The sequence below is a fragment of the Onychomys torridus genome, chromosome 5, assembly GCF_903995425.1.
Source record: "Onychomys torridus chromosome 5, mOncTor1.1, whole genome shotgun sequence".
In the NCBI taxonomy this organism is placed as follows: domain Eukaryota; kingdom Metazoa; phylum Chordata; class Mammalia; order Rodentia; family Cricetidae; genus Onychomys; species Onychomys torridus.
In genome coordinates this window covers 13,071,180-13,094,244 of record NC_050447.1, presented here as the reverse complement: position 1 = coordinate 13,094,244, position 23,065 = coordinate 13,071,180, and the positions used below count along the sequence as shown (strand labels likewise).

The 23,065-nt window shown below is 37.3% G+C and overlaps 1 protein-coding gene across 1 annotated transcript in view; it reads left to right on the top strand.

The window, feature by feature from the left end:
- Itfg1 (integrin alpha FG-GAP repeat containing 1) overlaps window positions 1-22,697 on the top strand; it is a 152,786-nt gene extending 130,089 nt beyond the window's left edge. The window contains exons 14-18 of the mRNA XM_036186693.1: window positions 1,509-1,587; window positions 16,063-16,187; window positions 16,774-16,856; window positions 19,501-19,618; window positions 21,358-22,697. Coding sequence (XP_036042586.1) covers window positions 1,509-1,587; window positions 16,063-16,187; window positions 16,774-16,856; window positions 19,501-19,618; window positions 21,358-21,417 — 465 coding nt within the window. The 3' untranslated portion in view covers window positions 21,418-22,697. The remainder of the gene's footprint in view (window positions 1-1,508; window positions 1,588-16,062; window positions 16,188-16,773; window positions 16,857-19,500; window positions 19,619-21,357) is intronic.
- The last annotated feature ends 368 nt before the right edge of the window (window positions 22,698-23,065 follow it).

Here is a 23,065-nt window from a genome sequence, read left to right as displayed (position 1 = left end):
ATTTAAGACATATACCTAAGAATTGGTTTGTGCAGCCAGGCAGCGGTACTGCACACCTTCAATCCCAGCACTTGGGAGGCAGAGCCAGGTGGATCTCTGAGTTCCAGGCCAGCCTGGGCTACAGAGCCAGATCCAGGGCAGGTGCCAAAACTACAGAGAAACCCTGTCTTGAAAAACCCCCCCAAAAAGAAAGAAAAGAAAAAAGAAAGAGAAGAAAGAAAAGAAAAAAAGAATTGTTTTGTGTGTGTGTGTGTGTGCATGGTATGTACTCATAAGTGAATATTAGCTGTAAAGTAAAGGATAATCATGCTACATCAATCCACAGACCCAGAGAGGCTAAGTAACAAGGAGGGCTCAAGTCCAGACTCATGGATCTCCCTGGGAAGGGGAAAAAAGTGATGTCAAGGGTGGACTGGGGATGGGTGTGGACGGGAACAAGAGGGATTAGTTTCGGGGGGAGTGCTGGGGAGAGACTAGAATTGGGAGGCTTTGCAGGGGTGAGGTAGAAAACTAATGCAATAAAAACTCTCAGGAATCTACAATGGTGACCCTAGCAAAGTCTCCTAGTAATAGGGAATATGGTACCCAAACCAGCCATCTTATGTAACCAGACTGGTATCTAGCATAACTGTCATCAGAGAAGCTTTACCCAGCAACCAATGGGAGCAGATGCAGAGATCCACAGCAAATCATTAGGCGGAGCTCTGGGAACCCTGTAGAAGAGAGAAAGGAAGGATTGCAGGAGCCAGAGGTGCCAAGACACCACAAGAAAACAGCTGACAGAATCAGCTAGCCAGGGTCCATAGGGGCTCACAGAGACTGAGCTAACAATCAGGGAGCCTGTATGGGTCTGGCCTACATCCTCTGCATATATGTTATGATTGTATAGCTTGAGGTTCCTGTGGTACTACTAACAGTGGGGGCAGGGGCTGTCTTTGACTCTTTTCCCTGCTTTGAGGACCCTTTTCCTCCTACTAGGTTGCCTCATCCAGCTTTAATATGAGGGAATGTGCCTAGTTATATTTTAACTTGATAGGCCATGTTGGGTTCATATCCCTGGGAGACCTGCCCTTTTCGGAAGGGAAAGGAGGAGGAGTGGTTCTGGGATTGAGGGTGGGAGAGTTGGAGGAGAGGAGGGAGGCAAAACTGCAGCTGGGATGTAATTTATAAGAGAAAAATGAAGAATTGGTTTGTTGCTGCTGGCAGATTGCCTGTGTTCTCGTAGATGCCCTTCCCCACATACACATGGGAAGTACTAAAGTTTAGACTCATTGGGCTCTTTAAAAGAAGAGAACACCAAGTGGGGTGAGGTCTTGGGTCTTTGGAGCCAGGAATTTGAGAGCCAGGTTGAGTATGATCAAGATACAGTTTATAAATGTATGAAAATTTCTAAGAATAAATATTCTTCATTTTTATTTTTGTTTTTGTTTTTACTATATAATAAATTTTCCTGAAATTCAAATCATTCACTTACTTTCTGAGACCAACCATTTCCTTTCTTACTGCAGCCCTTTGGAGTGAATCAGCCTGGACCATATATCATGTACACAACAGTAGATGCAAATGGATATCTGAAAAACGGCTCAGGTAAGGCATGTGGGATGTCACAACATGTAACGCATCTTCTTTTGATATATCGGAGAGGTGAGCTGCTGTCAAAATTATGGGTCACAACCCTGAATACAATTTTCTTTCATTGCACTTTTTCTGTCTATACGTAATCAAATTTTAAGAGCTATTCAGGACAAAAATGTCAACATGTATTTCTTCACTTATTATTACTGTGATGAACCAAACCTTTACCCTTATTTCTCAGCTGAAATAACAGAAAAGGAGAGGTAACTTGACTTAAAGATTAAAATGATAAATCATATAAATTAGCTCATTTTAAGAAAAGTAAAAGCTAGAAATCCAATTAATAGTACAATTTAAATTAATCCTATATTTTCAAATTTGGAATAAGAGGTCTAAAATTTAAAGAGATGTTTTTTATATCATTTTATAAAAGCACAGCTTACTTGTCCATTGCAACAAACATTGTGAAGAAATTCAGTCAAGACAAAAAGGAAACAGACCAAAAGATGTCTGCATGTGACTAATGCCTGAGCTTCCTTTCAAATTACGGTAAATCAACTACCTACATAAAGAATAAAATCCCAACATTAGATGGTCTTTTGAGAATCCTAGAATCTTGCCCTTGAAGAAATATAAACAAGCTTAATATAATAACCATAAAGAACATGTTAGTGGCCAATTTTGTATTATATAATGGCCTTACATAAATTAAATATACTATAATGAGTTTATTTTGTAGCTAATTATAAACTTTTAAGAATTCATTGTGTGGATGTGGTGGCATACTCCCTTTAACCTCAGTATTCAGGAGGTAGGGGCAGGCAAGGGGAATCTCTGTGTGTTCCAGGCTTGCCTGGTCTGTGTAGTAAACTAGACAGCCAGGGCCATGTAGAGAAACCCTAGATCAAAAAAAAAAAAAAAAAAAAGAGGGGGGGGGGGGAGAGAAAGAGAAAGAAGAAAAGAATTGATCATGTTGCTGCTTCAGCATAAAAGCATTCTGTAAAAAAAATTAAGGAAAATCCCGTTAAGACTATTACAGTCAAATATTTTGATATATAATTACAACAAAGAAGTCATTTAAATTTTAATTCTTATACATATTATATTTTTATTGTTTGCTAATTCTTTCTTAATGTGCAAATAATTTCACTGCTAAGTGAGATGTTGTGAGACTCATTTTTATTTCACAATGCTGGTAAACTCAAGCAGGTTAGCACACTCCAAATCCAAAACTTACTTCCATTGGTGAATTCTCAGTGAGACTCATATCTACACATTAGCAACTCAAATCTACTTACACTTAAAAACTACTTATTTCACACCGTCAAAAAGGTGATTGTCTCAGGACTGTGCTATTAATTTTAAAATGAGAAAATCCTTTACTTATCACAGCTATACACCAATATCTTAAAGTCCTGTATTATCACACTTTTTTCTTAAAATTATATGCCATATATGTTTTTATATTCCTATTCATAGGAAACCCTAATTTCTTCTGGGCTTTTTGTTATGGAGATACAGTAGCTATGTTGGTCAGCCTTCTACTGTGTTTGCCTCTTCACTACATTAAGACAGTGCAACAATAAACATCTGTTGGGAAGACAGCGGAGAGCACATATAACAATGGGCTAGACATAAAAGAAAATATGATCTCAACAATTCACGCTCTTACAGTCCCTCCTTTTTCTCGACAATTGGACTCCTGGAGCTCCACCTGGGGCCTGGCCCAAGAGCGTGAATTGTTGAGCCCAAGATTGGAAAAGCACAGGGACAAATAGCCAAATGAATGGAGGCACATGAATTATGAACCAAAACCTGAGGAGCCCCAGCTGGATCAGGTCCTCTGGATAAGTAAGACAATTGAATAGCTTGAACTGTTTGGGAGGCATCCAGGCTGTGGGACCAGGACCTGTCCTTAGTGCATGAGCTGGCTGTTTGGAACCAGGGGCTTACACAGGGACACTTTGCTCAGCCTGGAAGGAGGGGACTGGACCTGCCTGTACTGAATCCACCAGGTTTAAATGAATCCCCAGGGGAGTCTTGGCCCTGGAGGAGATGGGAATGGAGGGAAGGGGTTGGGGAGAAGGTGGGAGTGGGGGCAGGAGGGGGGAGGACAGGGCAACCCATGGCTGATGTGTAAAGTTAAAACACAAATATAATGAATAACAAAAAAAAAAGAAAATATGGGCATATGAATGTAGTGTCCAGTTGGTAGAAATGCACTAGCAAGTTGGTACTGTTACAAGTACATGCATGAGCACCATCTGAGGCTCTACCCAACTTTCAAAATGAAATATTTAATCACTAACAACTAGAAGAACTGCCATAATGAGAGAATTCTTGGTGGTGCTGCCCAGAAAGTACCATAGTGGAGCTCAAATCAGGACTTTTTTCATTGTATATTTTCATTGTACATAATACTGTGTTACAGTAAGGATATTCTCATATAAGCACAAATATACATTGAGTATACTCATATTGTACTCTCTACCACTCCCTCTATGTTTCCCCTAGACAGGGTTGCTTCTGCTTTCATGACCTATATACATACAATATTGTATAAAATCAAAGAAGCACAAAATGAGAGAAAATATGAGATATTTGTCTTTCTCAAATAGGCTTAATTCATGGAATATGGTTATCTCCACTTGTTTCCACTTGACTCTGAACAGCATAACTCTATTGCTGGAAGAAAGTCCATTGTGTATAAATAGTATATTTTTTTTTATCTGTTACCTCTGTTGTTGGACATTTTGGTTGGTTCCACAGTTTAACTCTTGTGAATAGATCTGTAATAAACATGCATATGCATAATGAATTTATAATGCATAGTAAGGATCTCTATGATGTATTGGTGTGAAATTCTTTGCATAAATAAATGTGCAGGAGTGCTAGACCTGGGCTCTGTGGTAGTTGTAGTTGTAGTGTCTTGAGGGACCTCCATACTGATCTCCAAAGTGGCTGAACTAGTTACAGTCCCACCAGCAGACTAAGTGTCCTCTTTGTCCACATCCTCACCAGCGCATGTTATTTTCTGCTTCAGCTAAAGTTTTTCTGTGAAATTTGCTGTTACTCAATGAATGAAATTGCCTTTATATATTACTTATTTCTCTTGCAGCTTTCAGCTGGGACATGTCCTTTGTTTTGTATATTTAGTGTTTTGGCTGTGATGTAGAGAGGTTTTTCTCTGGTGGTGTTTCTTTGGTAGTCTAAATTCTTCCTGTACCTAGATGGACATCTCTTTCCCAAGATTTGGGAAATCTGCTGTTGTTTCATTGAAAAATGGTTTCTCCCATCAAAATTTAATAAGGTTTAGAGGGTAGAATGGCCATAACTTGAAGATGTTTTCCATGCCATTAGCATGAAATTCTCTTTTTATGTCTGTGAGTCATAGATTTGATTATTTACAGTTTCCCATAGATCTTGAGTGTTCTATTCATAGTTTATCTTTGCCATTGTGTAAGTGTTCAACCATTTTACCTTAAGGTTCTTGCCTGCTTTGTGGTCAAGTCTTGACTCTGAGCAGTTCTTTTCTGTCTCCATGATGCCTGTCACACTCCTGAGCAGTTCTTTGTAAAGACATCATGATGTTGATCCCATTAGTGGACAGCTTTTTACATGCCAGGTCATAAAGGCTGGTCTAGTTATGAATATTGTACAGACCCTGGGAAGTCCTTCAAGATATCAGGCATGCCGCTTAGAACCTGTATTGCCATACTCTAGCTCCAACCAGGTTTCCACCTTGCTGAACATGGTGTGCAGAGCAAACTCAAGAGTTTCTCCTCCATAGTCATAGGCAGGAGTAGCTCCCCAAACATATCAGTCCTTCCATTGGACACTAGCTTTTTTGTTGTTGTTGTTCTGCTTTTGTAAGTTTTCCTGCTTTACTTTGCTATGAAACTAGATTTGGGGGTATCACTCACCTTTCTATGGCTGTTGTCTGACTTTCCCCAGTGTTCTCCCTGAAAATTCTAGCAGACTATGCCTGCTTGTGTCTGCCATTTTCCAAAATAACTCCAGACTAATTTCTAGTAAAATATTTAGTCAATATAGAGCCTAATGCTGAAATAACAACTGTCACATGAGAGTTTGGGGAATAGGGAGTGAGAAAAGGAATATTATTTATCTATTCTGCCGTCTCTGCTAGCAATGTGTTATAATCTACACTCTGTTGAAATAATTCCTCAACTATGTAAGTGTGTTTAGAATGAAAGAATCTGATTACATCTCACATTGCTCAGTAACACTACTGGTATGTTCCTTCTTGTTGTAGTAGTTCAGGTATTGTCGATATACCATGTAAAGCAACTGTGTGCTACAGTAAAGGTTGAAACTCACAGACATGATGATGTATAGAACTGTCTGAAGCATAGGAAACACCCAGCACAAGTAGCATGAGATTGTTCTTTACTGTAGTTAACTAGAAGTAATGCAATATAAAGAATCATTTCCTATAAAGTGAGCTTAAAAATGAAGTAGAATAGGGTAATATATGTATAAAATAATAGTCGTCCACCACCTTTATTAATCTTTAACCTTTATCTTTAAGTTTACCAGAAGCATAGTACTACAGTTAAATGAGGTAGTCAACTAAATTTTAAAACATAAAATAAGGGGAAAGTTACGAATTGAATTGTATTGTTTGCCATCTGACTAGTGGGGATCTGAGATTTCCATCTGGCTCTCCCCTGAAGCAGACTCTGTATTTTACTTCTTTATGCATTGTTCATTACAAACTTGACAGTAAACATACAGATCAATGCAAACAACAGAATCAAAGGCAAAAACAAAACACCATAGTACATACAGTGCCCATAGCTCCTTACCCATATACTGACCAAATCATGAGTCAGTAATTTTCTCTTGTTCCCACAACCTCTGGCCTAGTTCACTATAAAAGTTCCCATTTCATCTCCAATATCAGAAATTAACATTCAGGATATTGAAATAACATAGAAGCTTAGTTTTAGAAATTAATCTTTCTAATGCAAAGCTTAGTTTCAGTCCAAGTGCCTTCCTCCTGACTAAGAAGTGAACCCTGAACTTCTTACCATCGTATTCACTTATGATCCCTTTATATGTGTTATACATGTCCAGCTTCTTGTGAAGCTAATCCATCTCCATGTCCCAGGCCCTTTTTGATCTTTCTAGTCTCAACCTTTTTTCTCCATCCCTATGCCTCAACACTTTTAAGTCTGACAATAATAGCTAAACTCACTCCCCAAACTAGAAATAAACTCCACCAAGTGTCAATAGAACTTTATGTTGTACCTTTCTGTGATATATGCCATAGGGTAGTGAGAGGTCCTGTATCACTTAGTAATTCTCCATTTTAATTTCCCATGAGTCCTCATTGAGGACTGTTTCTAAATCTTAATTTGTCTTTATGATTCTTACCCATTCAAGGATACCCAAGAATTTGTTGAGTGCAGTTTTTAAAGACTTTTCAGTAGAGCACAGTGCTCTCTCAGTATTGGAAAAATGTATGTGGTGATTTGAAAAAGAATGGCCCCCAGAGGTTCATATATTTGATGCTTAGTCATCAGGGAGTGGCACTATTCGAAAGGATTAGGAAATGTGGCCTTGTTAGAGTAGGTGTGGCCTTCTTGGAGGAAGTGTGTCACTGGGTGTCAGCTTTGAGGTTTCAAAAGCCCAAGCCAGGCCCAGAGGATCCAGATGTAGAACTCTCAGCTCCTTCTCCAGCACCATGTCTGCCTGCATGCTGCCATGCTTCCTGCCATGATGATAATGAAATAAACCTCTGAAACTGAAAGCCAGTCCCAGTTAAATGCTTTCCTTTATAAGAATTGCCAGGGTCATGGTATTTCTTTACAGCAATAGATCCTAACTATGACAATGTGTAAACATGAGGATGGACACTAGGATTCATGTAGTTCTTACTACCTAATATTGCCTATGCTATTCATTTATGTTCATTAATTAATCAGCATTGTTGTATAAACCATAAACATTTTATAATTTTAGTTACATCTGAAACAGACATGAAGTGGCATAGATATTCATTATTATGAGGCAACTTACTTGTCTTTCACCTAAGTAGATACCAGTAAAATAATTAGAAAAGTAGACAATAATGGTCTCTTAACTTGTTACTATTAAAATGAAATTATGCCCCAATACTAGCAAATTCAGCTTTGTTTTCAGTTTAGAGAACTAGATATTTGAAACAAAAATGGTTGAATGAAACTTTTAAACCTTGAATTAATTTTAAAATGTCTGCCACTCCTTCCCACAGCACTGATTTTTTTTTCCTCATGCTCTCGCTTGTGAGTATTCACAGGCTCTGTACAATTATAACTACTTTAAAATTAAGCATAAGGATGCAAATAGGTATTACCTCCAAAAAAGATCCTAAAACATGCAGAGATATTCAACAATAACAACAATAAAATATTTAAATGGGCATAGGTTTTGAATAGATGTTTCCCCAAAGAAGACATCCAGATGGCCAAAAAGCACATGAAAAGATATTCAACCTCATTAATTATGAGGAAAATGTAAATAAAATATTTTACTTCCTGTCCACAGAATAATTGCTCAGAATAATTGCTGCTAATCTGCATTTGAGGTTGGGGAAATAGTTCAATGGGTAGGAGTGCTTTTTCTACAAACATGAGGATCTGAGTTCAAATCCCCAGCCCCTATATAAAGAGTAGTGTATAGAGTCTATAACCCCAGCATTGATGGTTAGAGACAGGAAGATTCCAAGAGCTAAATTCCTAGCTAGCTTAGCCAAAATGGCAAGCTTCGGGTTCAATGAGAGACCTCATCTCTAGGCAGTAAGAGAACAATAACGGACCTAGTGTCCTGCTCTGGCTTCTGCATGTGCATGCACAGGTACATACACCTGAATACTCACATGCAAGTACTACACACACCATACGTTATTACCACCCACACCCGCCCTCTTTCCCGTGCGCGCGCACGCGCGCGCGCGCACACACACACACGTGCACACACACAGAGTTAACAGGTGTAGACTAAGGGGAAGAAAAAGTAACTATGAGTTTCTGTGGAAAACTGTCTTGGTGCCTCAGAAGTGAACAGAATCACCATGTTTTGAAGCAAATCCACTGCTGGAGATAACATGCAAGGGAACTAAAAGCAGTTTTGCTGAGAGAGATTTTTATAACCAAGGTTTCTTTGTTGTTGTTCTTGTTGTTTAAGTTTAATGAGACAGGATCAAAAGTATCCATGCATAGATGAGTAGATAAACAAAATATAGAATATACACATGAAGAAATAGTATTCAGACTTACAAGAGAATGTTGACACATGCTACGACATAGATGAACTAACAGAACATTGTACTAAGTAAAATAATCCAGTGTAGTGGGTATTCATTCTACCTGTGGCCTTGGGGTACTAGACCCTAGGGCATGGCCTCTTGGCTAGCTTAAGATCTGGGAAGCCCATACATGGTACCCCTTCTCTCTCACATTTTTGGATAGTAAAGACTAAGTCAGGTGGCATGAAGCAGTGTGGGACCAGTTCTCAGCCTTCTAGGGGCTCTGTGACTGAATTTGCCTTATCCTGTATCAGTAATTTGTTCCCCCATATAATCCACTAACAAATAGTCCTTTTCTCAGTAATCTGTGGATTTCCTTCATTAATCCAGTCACAAAAAGGTAAATACTATATGATTGTGTTTATAAGAGATAACCTCATTGCAGAACCCAAATATAGAAAGTACAACTGTGGTTGCAAGGAGATGGGGCTGAAGTGCAATGAGTTTTAATTAGGAGCTCTGGAGACAAGAAGTGATGGTTGTACAACTGTGTGAAGATACTTGGTGCTCTGTACCTGCACTGGTAAAGATAGCTAAGGTGGTAAATTTTGCCTCAATGTGTGTAACTACAACTTAGTTAAAACTAAAGATCCTCTAAAATATGGTGGTGTTTCTAAGGTCCCACATGCTCCAAGGTCCCATAGAAAACATTTTGTTCAACTTGCATCATTAGCCTTTGTATCCCAAGTCTTACCATGTTCCTTTTTATGTTTTAGGTTACCATACAAAGTGATGAATTTCCTTATAACATTGTGGTGCACATGTTATACTTTTCTAATCCCTCCTCCTCCCCACTACTGCCCTGTCCCCTATAGAAGATTCCCTTCCCTCCCCACTACACACATTTAAATCTAGATTCCACGTATGAGAGCAAAAGCATGCAGTATTTGCCTTTCTGGATCTGGCTTATTTGACTTAAAGAATGGTTTCTATTTTACCTAAAAATGTCATGATGATTTCATTTTTATTTATAGTAGCATAAAATTGCATCATGTATATACAACATTTTCTTCATCTACTCATCTGTTAATGGGCATCTAGTCTGATTCTGTTTCTTAGCTGTATAAAAATACAGCAATATAAATAGATGTGCAAGTCTCTCTGTGGTATGTTGACTTGCCATCTCGTGCATATGTGTGTGTGTGTGTATACATACACACATATCATCGCACAGTGTTATAGGTGGGCCATATGGCAGTTCTCTTTTCAGTTTTGGGTTTGGTTTTTTTGTTGTTGGAGAATGCTTTATAGTGATTTCCATAGTGGCTACCCAAGTTTACATTCTCACTAGCAATGAATAAGAGTTGTTCTTTAACCAGATATCTCACAGTAGTTATCATGTTTTCTTTTTTTATTATTGTTAAATCTATACATATATATATATATACACATGTGTGTGTATACATATGTGTGTGTGTGACACACACACACACACACACACACACACACAACCTGCTGAGTTCATGTACTGTTGCTCATGTGTATGTTTTTAGGACCGTCTCCTTGATATTGGATAGTCAGTTAGGGGCCCATCCCTGTCTTTCAGCAGTCATTAATTGCCTATAGTTCTTCATCTAGAGTTGGAGCCTTGTGATATTTCCTCCATCCATTGTTGACATGTCAGCTAGTGTTGCCACTGTCCAAGTCTTGTTTAAGCTATTGTATTGCTGAGATTTTATGGGTACAGCTTTCCTGACCTATATAGAAGACACAGTCTCACAGCAGATGTCCTATTTCTTTATAATAGCCATTCTGACCAGAGTTAGGGTAGAATGTCAAAGTAGTTTTAATTTGCATTTCTCTGATGGCTGAGAATGTTGGAACACTACTTTGAGTTTTTATTGGCCATTTGTAATTCTATGAAAAGCTTATTCAGTTCATTAGCCCATTTATTGATTAGATTATTTGAGGTTTTAGTATTTAATTTTTGCAGTCTTTTATAGATCCTCAATATTATTTCTGTGCTTGACATAAAGTTGGAAAAGCTTTTCTTTTTTCCTCATTCTGTAGCTGTCTCCTTTGCTGAGCAAAAGCTTTAGTTTTGTGTATCACCACTTTGCAGTTCTTCAGACTGTTCCAATGCCCTGAAGTTCTTTTCAGAAGATCCTGGCCTGTGCTCATTAATCTTAAAAGGTTTTCTCCTTTTAGTTTCAAGTCTTACATCAAAGTCTTTAATCTGTATACTCAGATGACCTGAAATTCATGGCAGTCTTCACAGCCCAGCCTCACTAGTGCTTGTGGTTATAGGGATGAGCTAACACATATACCCACCTGAGTGATCTTGACACCTTTATGGCTCTAGTTAGTGAGTTTCTTTCTATTCTCTTTGTCACCAAGTCTGTTTTTGTGCCAGTTCCATGTTGATTCTATTACTGTAGCTCTCTAATTTGAGATCAAGTTATCTAAGATATCTCTAATATTGATTGGTCTTTCAGCTAAGGATGGTCTTGGCTGTTTGGAATCATATCTGCTTCTCTATGAAATTTCAGGTTGCTTTTCTAGTACTGTGAAGAATGCCATGGGGATTTTGATGGGCACTGCATTGAATCTGTATCACTTTTGATAATACAGCCATTTTCACAACACTAATTTTGACAATCCATGAGTCTTAGAGGCATTTTCATCTTCCTGTGCCTTTCATTTTTTTCAGTGCCTTAAAAGTTTCCTTTGTAGAATTCATTTGCATCCTTGGAATTATCCTGGATATTTTTTTAAAGCTGTTGGGAACCTTGATTTCTTCCACAACAAGTTTATCATTTATAGAGACTTAATATATGTTGCTTTTGTATTCTGCTACTTTGCTGTGTTTATAAGTGTAAGGGTTTTCAAGTGGGGTCTCTAGGGCCTTTGAAGTAAAAGATCATAACATCTGCAAAAGAAATAAACTGACTACTGTTTGTAGCCCTCTTGTTTCTTTCTCTTGTCATATTACCCTAAGACTTCCAGCACTTTATTGAATAACAGGGAAGAGAGGTAGGAAGGCATCCCAGTAATAGTTAACTCCAGCATGCAGGAGTCCTTCAGTTCAGGCCTCAGACCTACCAAAAAATCAAGTAGGAATTCTGTAGTTGGAAAGTACAGTATTTGAAAATATTAATAGAAGGCTCTGTGATGTTAGAGCTAGGAAATAATCTGAACACTTAAAGATATATCAGTTGACAGTCTCAGTCTCAGAGACTGGTGGAAGCACCATCAAGCATACCAACATATTGTTAATAGAAATTGTAGGATGATAAACAGGGAAAGAAAAGCAGAAATAATATATAAGTCATTGCTAAAACCATCCAAATTTTATGACAAATGTTAATACACACATCTGAAAGATCTGCAAACCCCAAATAGGATAAACCCAAAGAACCATACTCAGTCATATCAACTCTCAAAAAATATTCTTAAAAGCAACAAAAAAAGTAATTTACCACATCTGTTTGCAAGAAGGCAGTGGATAATACATTATACATACGAAAAGGGGAATTATCAATCAAAGATAGACAAAAGAATCCTTCAAATATGAAGTACCCTAGATATGCTCAGAGAAACCAAAATGGCATTAATCACACTGGCAGAACGTTCCAACACTAAAAAGATCCCCTTTAAGACTGATATAGACAGCAGTTTAAATCCCTACAAATCAGATCAACAGTTATACTGTAGCAGATTTTTATATGAACTTTGAATTAGATTAGCATTAATCTGAACAAGATTTTTTTTCTGTGCTGCTAATTGAAATCCCCAGGGCAGCTACTAGGATAGTGACACTCAAAATGTATTAAAACACTGAGGTGCTGGAGAGATGGCTCAGTGATTAAGAACACGTGTTATTGTACCCTCAGGGCTGCTAAAAAAATGTCTGTACATGCAGTCAGTGCCTGGAGATGTGACACTTTCTTCTGACCTATGCGATCACAGACATAAATTCTGTTATCAGTAATTATTTTAAAAGTAAATGAAAGAAGCACTCCATCAAAAGATTATGTCAGAACTGATAGCAAAATTATTGTGTCTATAGGAGATTCTCTAGACATTAAAGACAAAACTGTTCCTAGAATGAGAAAGGTGAGTCCATGGTCTGGGGAGATGTGTCAGTGAGTAAAGGGCTTGTTGCCAAGCCCAGCCACCTCAATCCCATGACCCACATAGTGGGAGGAGACAACTGACTCCTGCAGGTGGTCCTTGAATGCTACACATCTGCCGTGACAAGCATTTACACACATACACTAATGATCAGAGTTTCCAATGTGAGTCCAGAAGAAGGTGCAACAACTCAACATATATATGCACTTAACATCACAGCCACAGACTTAATGAAGAACGGAAGTAGGTGGTAACTCAACAGTAACTACTGGAGCCAGACAGGCACACGTCACTCTTTCCCATGGTCCCACCCACTCCAGAGCTAAGGTAGGAGGATCCTGTGAGCCCCAAAATTCAAATACAATGTTAGCAACATACTGAGACATACTAATTAACCAAGAATTGGTTGATTAATGATTGACTGATAGGGACTTTAATACCTCTCTTTCAAAATGGGTCACACAACTAAGCAGCTAATCAATCAAAGATGTGAATACCTAACAGAAATGTGTAGAACACTGCACCTAGAAAATGATTGTTTTTCAAGTTCACATAGAACATTTTCCCATATAGGCCATATCTTGTATCATGAAACAAAACTCAGTAAATCTTAAATGACTGAAATCTTAACAAGTGTGTTCTCTAATCACATATTAAAAATCAGTAAGAGCTGGGCGGTGGTGGTGCATGTCTTTAATCCCAGCACTCGGGAGGCAGAGCCAGGCGGATCTCTATGAGTTCGAGGCCAGCCTGGGCTACCAAGTAAGTACCAGGAAAAGGCGCAAAAAGCTACACAGAGAAACCCTGTCTCGAAAATCCAAAAAGAAAAAAAAGATCAGTAAGAAGGAGCTTAAAATAATGCTCAGCATTTAAGAGTACTTGATGCAGGGTTGAGGATTTAGCTCAGTGGTAGAGCGCTTGCCTAGGAAGCACAAGGCCTTGGATTCAGTCCTCAGGTCTGGCAAAAAAAAAAAAAAAGCCACCCGGCAGTGGTGGCACATACCTTTAATCCCAGCCTCCGCAAAGCTACACAGAGAAACCCTGTCTTAAAAAAAAAAAAAAAAAAATAGTACTTGATGCTTCTGCAGGATACGAGGGTTTGGTTCCCAGCACCCACATTAGGTAGCTCACAGCCACCTGTTACCTCAGTTCTGGGGGATCTGATACCCTTTTTGGGCCTCTGAAAACATCTGTATGTATGTGGTGTACATACGTACACTCAGGCGCATGTACATATTCATAAAATAAGTAAATCTTTTTTAAAAAAATCAAGCACGTTTTTGAAATCTGTAAATACATGAAAATCAACACACTCTAAAATAATGGATTGAAAAGAATTAGAAAATACATGGAAGAAAATGTGAACCAAAATAATGCAACATACTAAAATCCATTGAATGGAGCTAAAATCTTTCTTACAGGAAAATGGATTGCTCCAAATGCATTGAAAAAATAAGAACCAGGGTAGGGATATAGTTCATCTGGGAGAATAGTAGTCTGGCATGCAGGGGCCCAGAGTTGATCCCCAGTATCTCTTCAGCCTGTTTCTGTGGCTGGTGCCTATAATCCCAGAACTCTGAGGTACAAGCAGGAGATGCAGAAGTTCAAGATGATCCTGGAAACATAGGGAGCTCTAGACACGCCTGGGCTAGAGACCTGTAGAGATAACTCATAGGGAGCTCTAGACCAGCCTGGGCTAGAGACCCATAGAGATAACTCATAGGGAGCTCTAGACCAGCCTGGGATAGAGACCTGTAGAGATAACTCATAGGGAGCTCTAGACCAGCCTGGGCTAGAGACCCATATAGGAGACCTGTAGGGATAACTGTTTGGAATGAGTGTCGCCATCTTTCACCTTGAGAAACTGGAAACATAAAACAACTAAGCCTAAGCAGAAGACAGGAAATAAAGGAATTAAATGAAGTAGAGATTAGAGAGAACAGCAAACCAAAGGATACTTTTCAGACATATTTAAAAACTAGCCAAGACTTTACTTATACTGATCAGGAAAAAAAGACAAAAATTCAGTTTGAACTAAGTTCACAAAAATAAGAAGATACACAAATGAACAGCAAGCACTTGAAGGAAGTTCAACATCATTTGGTAATAGAGAGTTCAGGTTAAACTCTGATATCAAAGATGTTGTTTCCCAGCCATCATATGGTGATAATAAGTGTTTGCTAGAATATGGAAAATTTTGGACCTTCATACAGTTGCTTGTGCGAGTATGAAATGAGACAGGTACCTTTTTTTATCTTTACATACATATACACTACACTTAATTAATACATCATAATTGTGCTTATTTATGGGGTACAATGTGACATTCCAATACATATATATTATGTATAATTAGATCAGGGTAATTGGCAAATCTAACACCTCAAACATTTATGGTTGCTTTGTGTTGGGAACACCAGAGATTATCTCTGGTGCCTATTTTGGAATAGGCAATTAATTATCATCCATATTCTTAGATATATAATCTAGAAAATACAAAAAATGTATATTAATGTTCAGAGCAGTATTATTTAATGATAACTCAAAGTGGAAATTATCCAAAAGCCTATTAATGAAATTAACTAATGAAACAAAATGTAGTATGTATCATGCTAGATGGCAGTTAATGAAGTACTGAAACATGCTTTATCGTGAACCTCGAGAACATGCCAAGTGAAAGAAGCCACTTACAAAGTCCATCTATTGTACGACTGTTTATAAACTCCTCGGAATAGGCCAGTTAAAGAGAGTGCCTACAGCAGGAAGTGTAGCATTGCTGACAAGAGTACCAGCCTTGGGTATTGAGTTTTTCAAGTAATTAAAGCATCTTAAAATTACATTGTGCTCACTGAGGTAAACCCGTAGGATAGTCTCAAAGCCATTTATTATTTGAGTGGATATTATTTATAGTATGGGAATTGTATCTCAAACAAAGCATATTTTTATGAATCATTATTAATTAACTAAACATTCATCTGGCATTTTATACCTGGATTTAACTAAAATATTAAAGACTTCAAGATTTGCTGAGTGCAATGTTTTCAGAGGTGTTTTTGTTTATTTGGTTTTTTGGTGTTTTGTTTTTTTTTTCTTCATAAATCTAGCTGGACAGCTCAGCCAGTCAGCACACTTAGCTCTCCAACTACCGTACAATGTACTTGGTCTAGGCCGAAGTGCCAATTTCCTGGACCATCTTTATGTTGGTATCCCCCGTCCATCTGGAGAGAAGGCAAGTAAACATTGACAATCTGTTTTAATACTTACCACTTAAACATTTAAATCCAAAAATTTGAATATAATTGAATTTGAATTCAGATATTTTATTGCCTTTAAATAATTAAAAAATGATTCATAGTGACTTGTCTAAGCTTATCTTAGAGCATACCATGATTTGTTATTATATAGTTTTTTTCCATTTCTTCCCCAGTAAACTTTGTGACTTCTTATCCATTTTACCTGCTGTTTCTTCATAATATTTTATCACCTACAGCATAAGTAGTATCTGTAAACATAAAAGTAGCATTATTGTACTTACACATATATATATAGGATAGAATAGTGTCATTTGTCCATTTCCTGGTATGAATTTTAGCTCCAATTAGCATTTACACGGAGCACTTTGAATAATGCCTGCTAAAACTGAACAATCAGTATTTGTTGAATGACTGAATTCATAACACACAAATATAATCCTCTATATCTGGATTTCAAATTCTCAAAATACTTGAGGGTTTGCTTTTTTTGTTTGTTTAGTTGGTTGTTTTTTTCATATTCAGACTAATTGGATATTAAGTGTTCTTAAATTCTCTTTTCAGTCTATAAGAAAACAAGAGTGGACAGCAATCATTCCAAACTCCCAGCTGATTGTCATTCCATATCCTCACAATGTCCCTCGAAGGTAATATCCTTCCTTGATTGACCTCAGTTTGGTAGTTATCCAGTGGCATGTTTTTATAAACTATCATATGTATTGCCTACTCTGTTTCCTCAAGTGCCCAACACTTAATTTACTTAGTCACTTTCAAATTATTTAACACACCTACCCTGGTGTTTTATAAGGAATAAACTCATTCCTATTAGGACAAAATGCAGCTTAAACATTGTATATGTTTAATTTTCACTACTTGTAAATACTTGTTTGTTTGTTTGTCAGTTTGTTTGTTTTGCAGTCCTGGGAGTTGAACCCAGTGCCTTGTGCATGCCAAGCAAGTATTCTACCAGTGAGCTACTCTCTTAGCTCCAGCCTTTATTAAAATTTTACATGAGTACATTCAGTGGTGCACTAGAACCATCTCATGAGTTCACTGTGTCCATCTTTTTCTATCTTTATTCAGTAAAGTCATGGTCAAGTCTTCTACTGTGAGAGAATTTACCCCATATGAAAACTAAGAAATGTCATAAACCAGATTTACCTACCATGCTAGACACCTAACTGGCCAGCACATCACTGTATCTATAAGATAACATTAGTAAATACAACTATTTGTCTGGTTCAGAGTAGGAGCAGATTGAGGTTTTGTTTTGTTTTTAAGATAAAATCACCTTGTTGCCTAGGCTGATCTGAAACTTTACAACCCTCTCACGTCAGCCTCCTGAGTACCTGGAACTGCCATGCCTGGCCCTGGTGCCTGTTTGGTTGGTTGGTTGGTTGGTTGGTTTCATTCTGTTTTGTTTTAATAATCCAGTGCTGTATATTTGTGGTATCTTTCTCCACATGAAGTTGATAACAAACTATAAAATCTGAATAAGGAGCAGGGAAACTATAGAAATGTAGTGCTGATAAGAGTATACCGTAGTGACTCATCTGTGTTTACTGCCGTGGACATAGCACAGAATATGATAGGGAGGAAGAAAAAGAAAACAAGTAAAGTGGAGAAATATATGCTGTGATTGTATGTCTCTGACAAAATATACAAGAAATCTCCTAAGCAGGCAACTGAAGGTTTTGTTTCTCTTTTAACCAAACTGACAAATGTCTTCATCTTTGAGGGGAAAAGTCTATTTAAAAAATAGAACTAAAAAAAAGCTCAAGACAGAAAAAAAAAATCAGTTTTAGGGGCTAAAGAGATGGCTCAGTGACAGAGCGATTGCTGTTCTTGCAGAAGACCTGAGTTCAGTTCCCACACCCACATCAGGTGACTCACAACCACATGTAACTCCAGCTCCAGGAGACCTGAGTCCCTCTTCTGGCCTCCATAGCCATGCATGCACACACACAGGCATGCACACAAAATAAAAAGAAATTTTTCTAAAATTTAATGATTTATTGAAAACAATTTTTTTCCTGAGTGTAGTAGCTCACACCTGTAACCCAATACCAGGAGGCTGAGGCAAGATGATGGCAGCTTCAGGGATATATTGGGCTAGATAGCCATACCCTGTCTCAAAAAAACAACATAGTTTGGTTTCCTATTGTAAGGTACTCAACAATACTCAATTTTCTGAATTGCTGAAAAATCCTGCCATAGCTTTCTTCCATAATCAGAACATTTTTCATGTTTTTCTTGCTCTTTACAAAGAAATGTCCTTTTCAAATTTATGTAAATAATAAAAACTCTAATTGATTATGTTTGAGGTGTATTCTGAGATTTACCGACTAAAGACTAACTTACAGATCAATAAATTTTAATTATGTCAAAATAAATCAATAGCTACTTGCTGTTCATTAGAATGATCTTGCCCTTATTACTCTTTTAAAATGAGAACACAGTCATTTCCTGTTTCCAGAGAGAACAAGAAGCTCTGTGTGCATAATTGCCCACAGAGTTAGTCAGAAAGACCCCAGTTTCAGGCTTTGCAGTGTTTAAGGTGCTGCATTATGTATAGTGTTTTAAGAGAGCAGACCTAATTATGTTTATGCTGATGTATTGACATTACCAGAGAGGCTAAGTGACTTTATAAGTCTCAACATAAAAGTTACTGTAATAATTTAAAATGTTCAACATAACACAGAAATGAAGCCAGCTTTACACAGCCATCAATTAAACACCCACTCAGACATAAGACTGTTTTACTTGTACTACATGTGTGGGCAGGGGCGTCAGAAACTAAGATGCTATAGGCTTTGTGAAATCAGGTGACTTCAGAGCCCTAGAGTTAAAAATTCTAAATTCAACAGATCAAAATCTTCTTTTCAAAAGACATCTTTAATTGTCTAAAGTACTACTGGTAAGTTTACTTAATAATTCTGAAGATCAAACTCAGTAATACATGAATATTAGATATCTCATCAAGAGTTCTCCTTCAGGGAAGATGGGTGTATACTTCAGTAATAAGGTGTTGGCCCTGCACACATGAGACCCTGGGTTTAATCCCCAAAAGCACATGTGAAAAAAAAAATTCTAGTTCACTTCTAAGAAAACAATGAACACTTGAGGGTCATCAATATTCTTCAAATCATCTAAATTTAATTGCTTTTGCTAGATGAGTGAATGATTTAACCACTGAAATTTCATTAATTAATAAGCTGCTTTGCTTTCTGATCTCAACCTAACCTTATTATGTTAAAGTTTACAACTGTAATTGTTCCGTTTTCTCTCCAGCTGGAGTGCCAAATTGTACCTGACACCGAGTAACATCGTCCTGCTCACCGCAGTAGCTCTGACTGGCGTCTGCCTTTTCATCTTGGCAATCATTGCTGTTTTACACTGGCAGGAAAAGGTCTGTTTCTCAGGGTGACACTGGTTAGTTTACTACGGTAGCACGGTGCTCTTCAGAACTGAACAGCTGGCATCTATATTACTCACTGGTTGAGAGCAAAGGCTCATTCCCTAGCGCCACACGAAGAGGAGAAGGAAGTCATATCACATACTCAGCCAATAGATGCCAGCAATATCCCCAAAAAGGCTCCTCTCCCAAAGGAGAGGTTTTTTTCTTTTTTCTTTGGACTATCATGCCTACCAGAATCATGTTTTGCTAACTAAAATTACTATTTTATCTTGCTGTTCTTGTAACTTATGAAAGCATGTTGATTATTCTGATAAATATTCATATATTTGTCACTCCAAAGAACGATCACTTGTGTATCAGAAATAATAGCTAACAATTATATAATCAATTAACTTTAAGATTGGAGAAGGACTCTTTACTTTGTCTAAAAGCAACATAATCCAAAATATATCTCGTGACCTTAATAAGGAAACTAAATCCCCCTTATTTTATCAGGAGGTCTGACTGCTGTGGTGTAAATGTGGGATTCCAACAGCTGTGATGCAGTAGTTGAGGTGACTGCATCACCATGGACACACTGCAGCACCAGGGACTCAGTCTTCCATTTCTTTAGCCAGTTTTCCACCTCTCCCAGCTGCTGCTACTCTCCATTCTCCCAGGACAACTTCTCTACACACCTGCTCAAAGCCCTCTGCGTTCTCCACTTTCCAGCCGATTTCATCTAAAGTCAACTGTTGTATCTCAGAATGTTCTCTCTCTATCTCTCTCTCACAATTTCTTTCTCCATTTCCAGTTGTTACAATGATTTCTACCAGGATTACTCCCCTCAAAGCCAATATTCTAAAGCTTCCTTTCTTCCCTTTCTTACTCATCTTCAGTGTTAATCAGCCACCTTCCTTAGGATCTCTGTAGCTGATTCCACATATGCCTCCTTCTGCCACTTCCTTAGATCCAGGCTGGTCCCTCTGGCTTCACCTCCTCCCCTCTCTCCTGCACTAGACACTCATCACTGTCCAGCATATGTTAGTGTTCCTCATCCAGACAGACCCTCACACTCCTTCCATGCCACTCCACAACATGCCCTGCTCTCCTGTGTCTTCCAGTTCTTTCCTATATTCCACCTTCCACACTCTCCAGGTGTGCAATGCTCCTCATGCTCAACTCCCAGCTTGAAATGAATGCCCCTTCCCATTTCCATAAACAGTATTTGCAAAGCTTGCCCTTTCCTCACTCAAACCCAGTTAGGGTCAGTCTGATGCACAGCAAGTTTTGTTTTTATCCTTTCTAAGTTTTAAGTGCTTGAAGAACAAAATACAAAACTTGTTTTTTAATCCTTCTTACTAGGAGAAGATGATCAATAACTATCTGCTAAATCAATAGGTTAACTAAACAATAGTCATCTTAATATAATTAGTTTAGATTGGTTTGTTAACGTTGGTGTTAACAGTGATTGTGTTCTTCTAGCACCTAATGTTTACTCTCACTTTCAAGTAGATAATAAGTGATGACAATATAAGTATATGGAACATTTCTTCTTGAGTTTTAAATTCAAGTAATATAGTCTTAATTATAAAATAGCTACTAGATATATAAAGGTATTTTATATTACTGCATTATAAAAATCATAACTGTTATGTTTGTAAATTTCTTTGATCTTTTAAAAAATTACATTTCAGAAATGAATCTTACTATTTTCTGAGTACTGAAATTACTCTACACTTGTCTTTCAGAAAGCAGACGACAGAGAAAAGCGACAAGAAGCCCATCGGTTCCATTTTGATGCCATGTGACTTTGCTTTAAGTATCCACAATAGAACTCACTTGATTGACTCATAGTAAAAAATAATGGATTTGAGATATTTATAAATTATGCCTTCCTTGTCAATTATTGGAAAATACTAAAATAAATACGGCCTGGATATCTCATAAGGTCTTTTTTAAGCACTTTGTATGTAATATTGGGGTTCTTTATTCAGTAGTACTGAACATTTTTGTTCCTTTGTGGATTATGTTGCATGTACTCTGGTATATTTGCATTTATAATTTTATTAGAATAATGATGGTAGAAAGACATGTAAATAAAAAATATTTAAATGAGCCGGGGTAGAGGTATTGTTCCAACTGAATTGATATTGCTTCTTATCTTAAAAAATGCAAACTGTACTTTCATAAGTATATGGCAAAGTTATTAAACTAACATTTATCACAGCAGATAAAGTTCTCATGAATGGCACAGAATGAGACTAATTATCTTGGCTTTGGATCATAGTAAGACAGTTGCCTTAGACACCTGGCTCTACAATTTAAAAGTGATTTGAATTTGGCTATTGCTTAGCTTTTCTCTAAGCCTGTTTTGTTTATATGATAGTTGAATTGCCTGCCTACTTGAGTTATCATGAACATTAAACTGTATGATGTACAGGATGTGCTTAGCTCAGTGTCTAAGTATTTATGAAGCAGCAGCCATCATTATTGCTATTTTAGGTGATGTTTTACTGCTAAAGGTAATTATCAAAATATATAGAATTGATAGTTATCTTAGACATAAGGACATATTCTTTGGAAAACTTAAATTCTTGGTGATAACATATCTTATAAAAAATAAGTTGTTCAACTAATTATAATACTCTCTAAGAGTAAATGTGTCCTAAAACTTAGTATTTAAATACTAATCCCTGTGCAATAATGAAAAGCATTTGGTCTCTTGAAAGAAAGCTGGTATAGGCAGAGTCTGGGGGTGCCTGCACCATCATGTTTCTGTTCTCAAAAGTTGGGACAGTCTGTCTCATTTCTATTCAGACCTCAGACTTTATATTGTGAATTTTGCAGTGCCAAAATTTACTTTAAAATTATTTAAATCTAGAGCTCAGGAGAGAGGTTATAAAATTATTATCGCAGCTAACAATATTCTGATTATTAAAACATGCTATGGCTGTAAAATATAAAATTTCTTGGAGACAGGTTTGTTCATGCTTTCTTCATTACAGTTCACTAAAGGGCATGTGTTCATTTTTCTCTCTAAGCATGATAATATATCTTCTAAATAAATATTCCTTACTGAATTAAAGTACTATGGTGAGCATTTGAATAATTGTTTCAGAGTTTTAGGGGATAACAAGTATAAATCGCTATGGATGAGGACTGCAATGACGTGACTTACCTATTACCTGTGAGTCACAGACAGGATTTCACTGAACAGATCAGCTCATACTTTTACAAAGATAATTAAGCTTAGCAGTTGGTAAAATATGAATTCTAAAACTCACTTGGAATCAGAATCTATGAGGAATAATGTTACAGATAAAATGTTAGTGACAATTAAAATATATTTGGTGACAATAATATTTCTGTATTACCAAACACAACTTTGATATCATTTATTGGGTATAGCAAGTTTAAAAAAAAAAAACGTGTGAGGCCAGGTGGTGGTGGCACAAG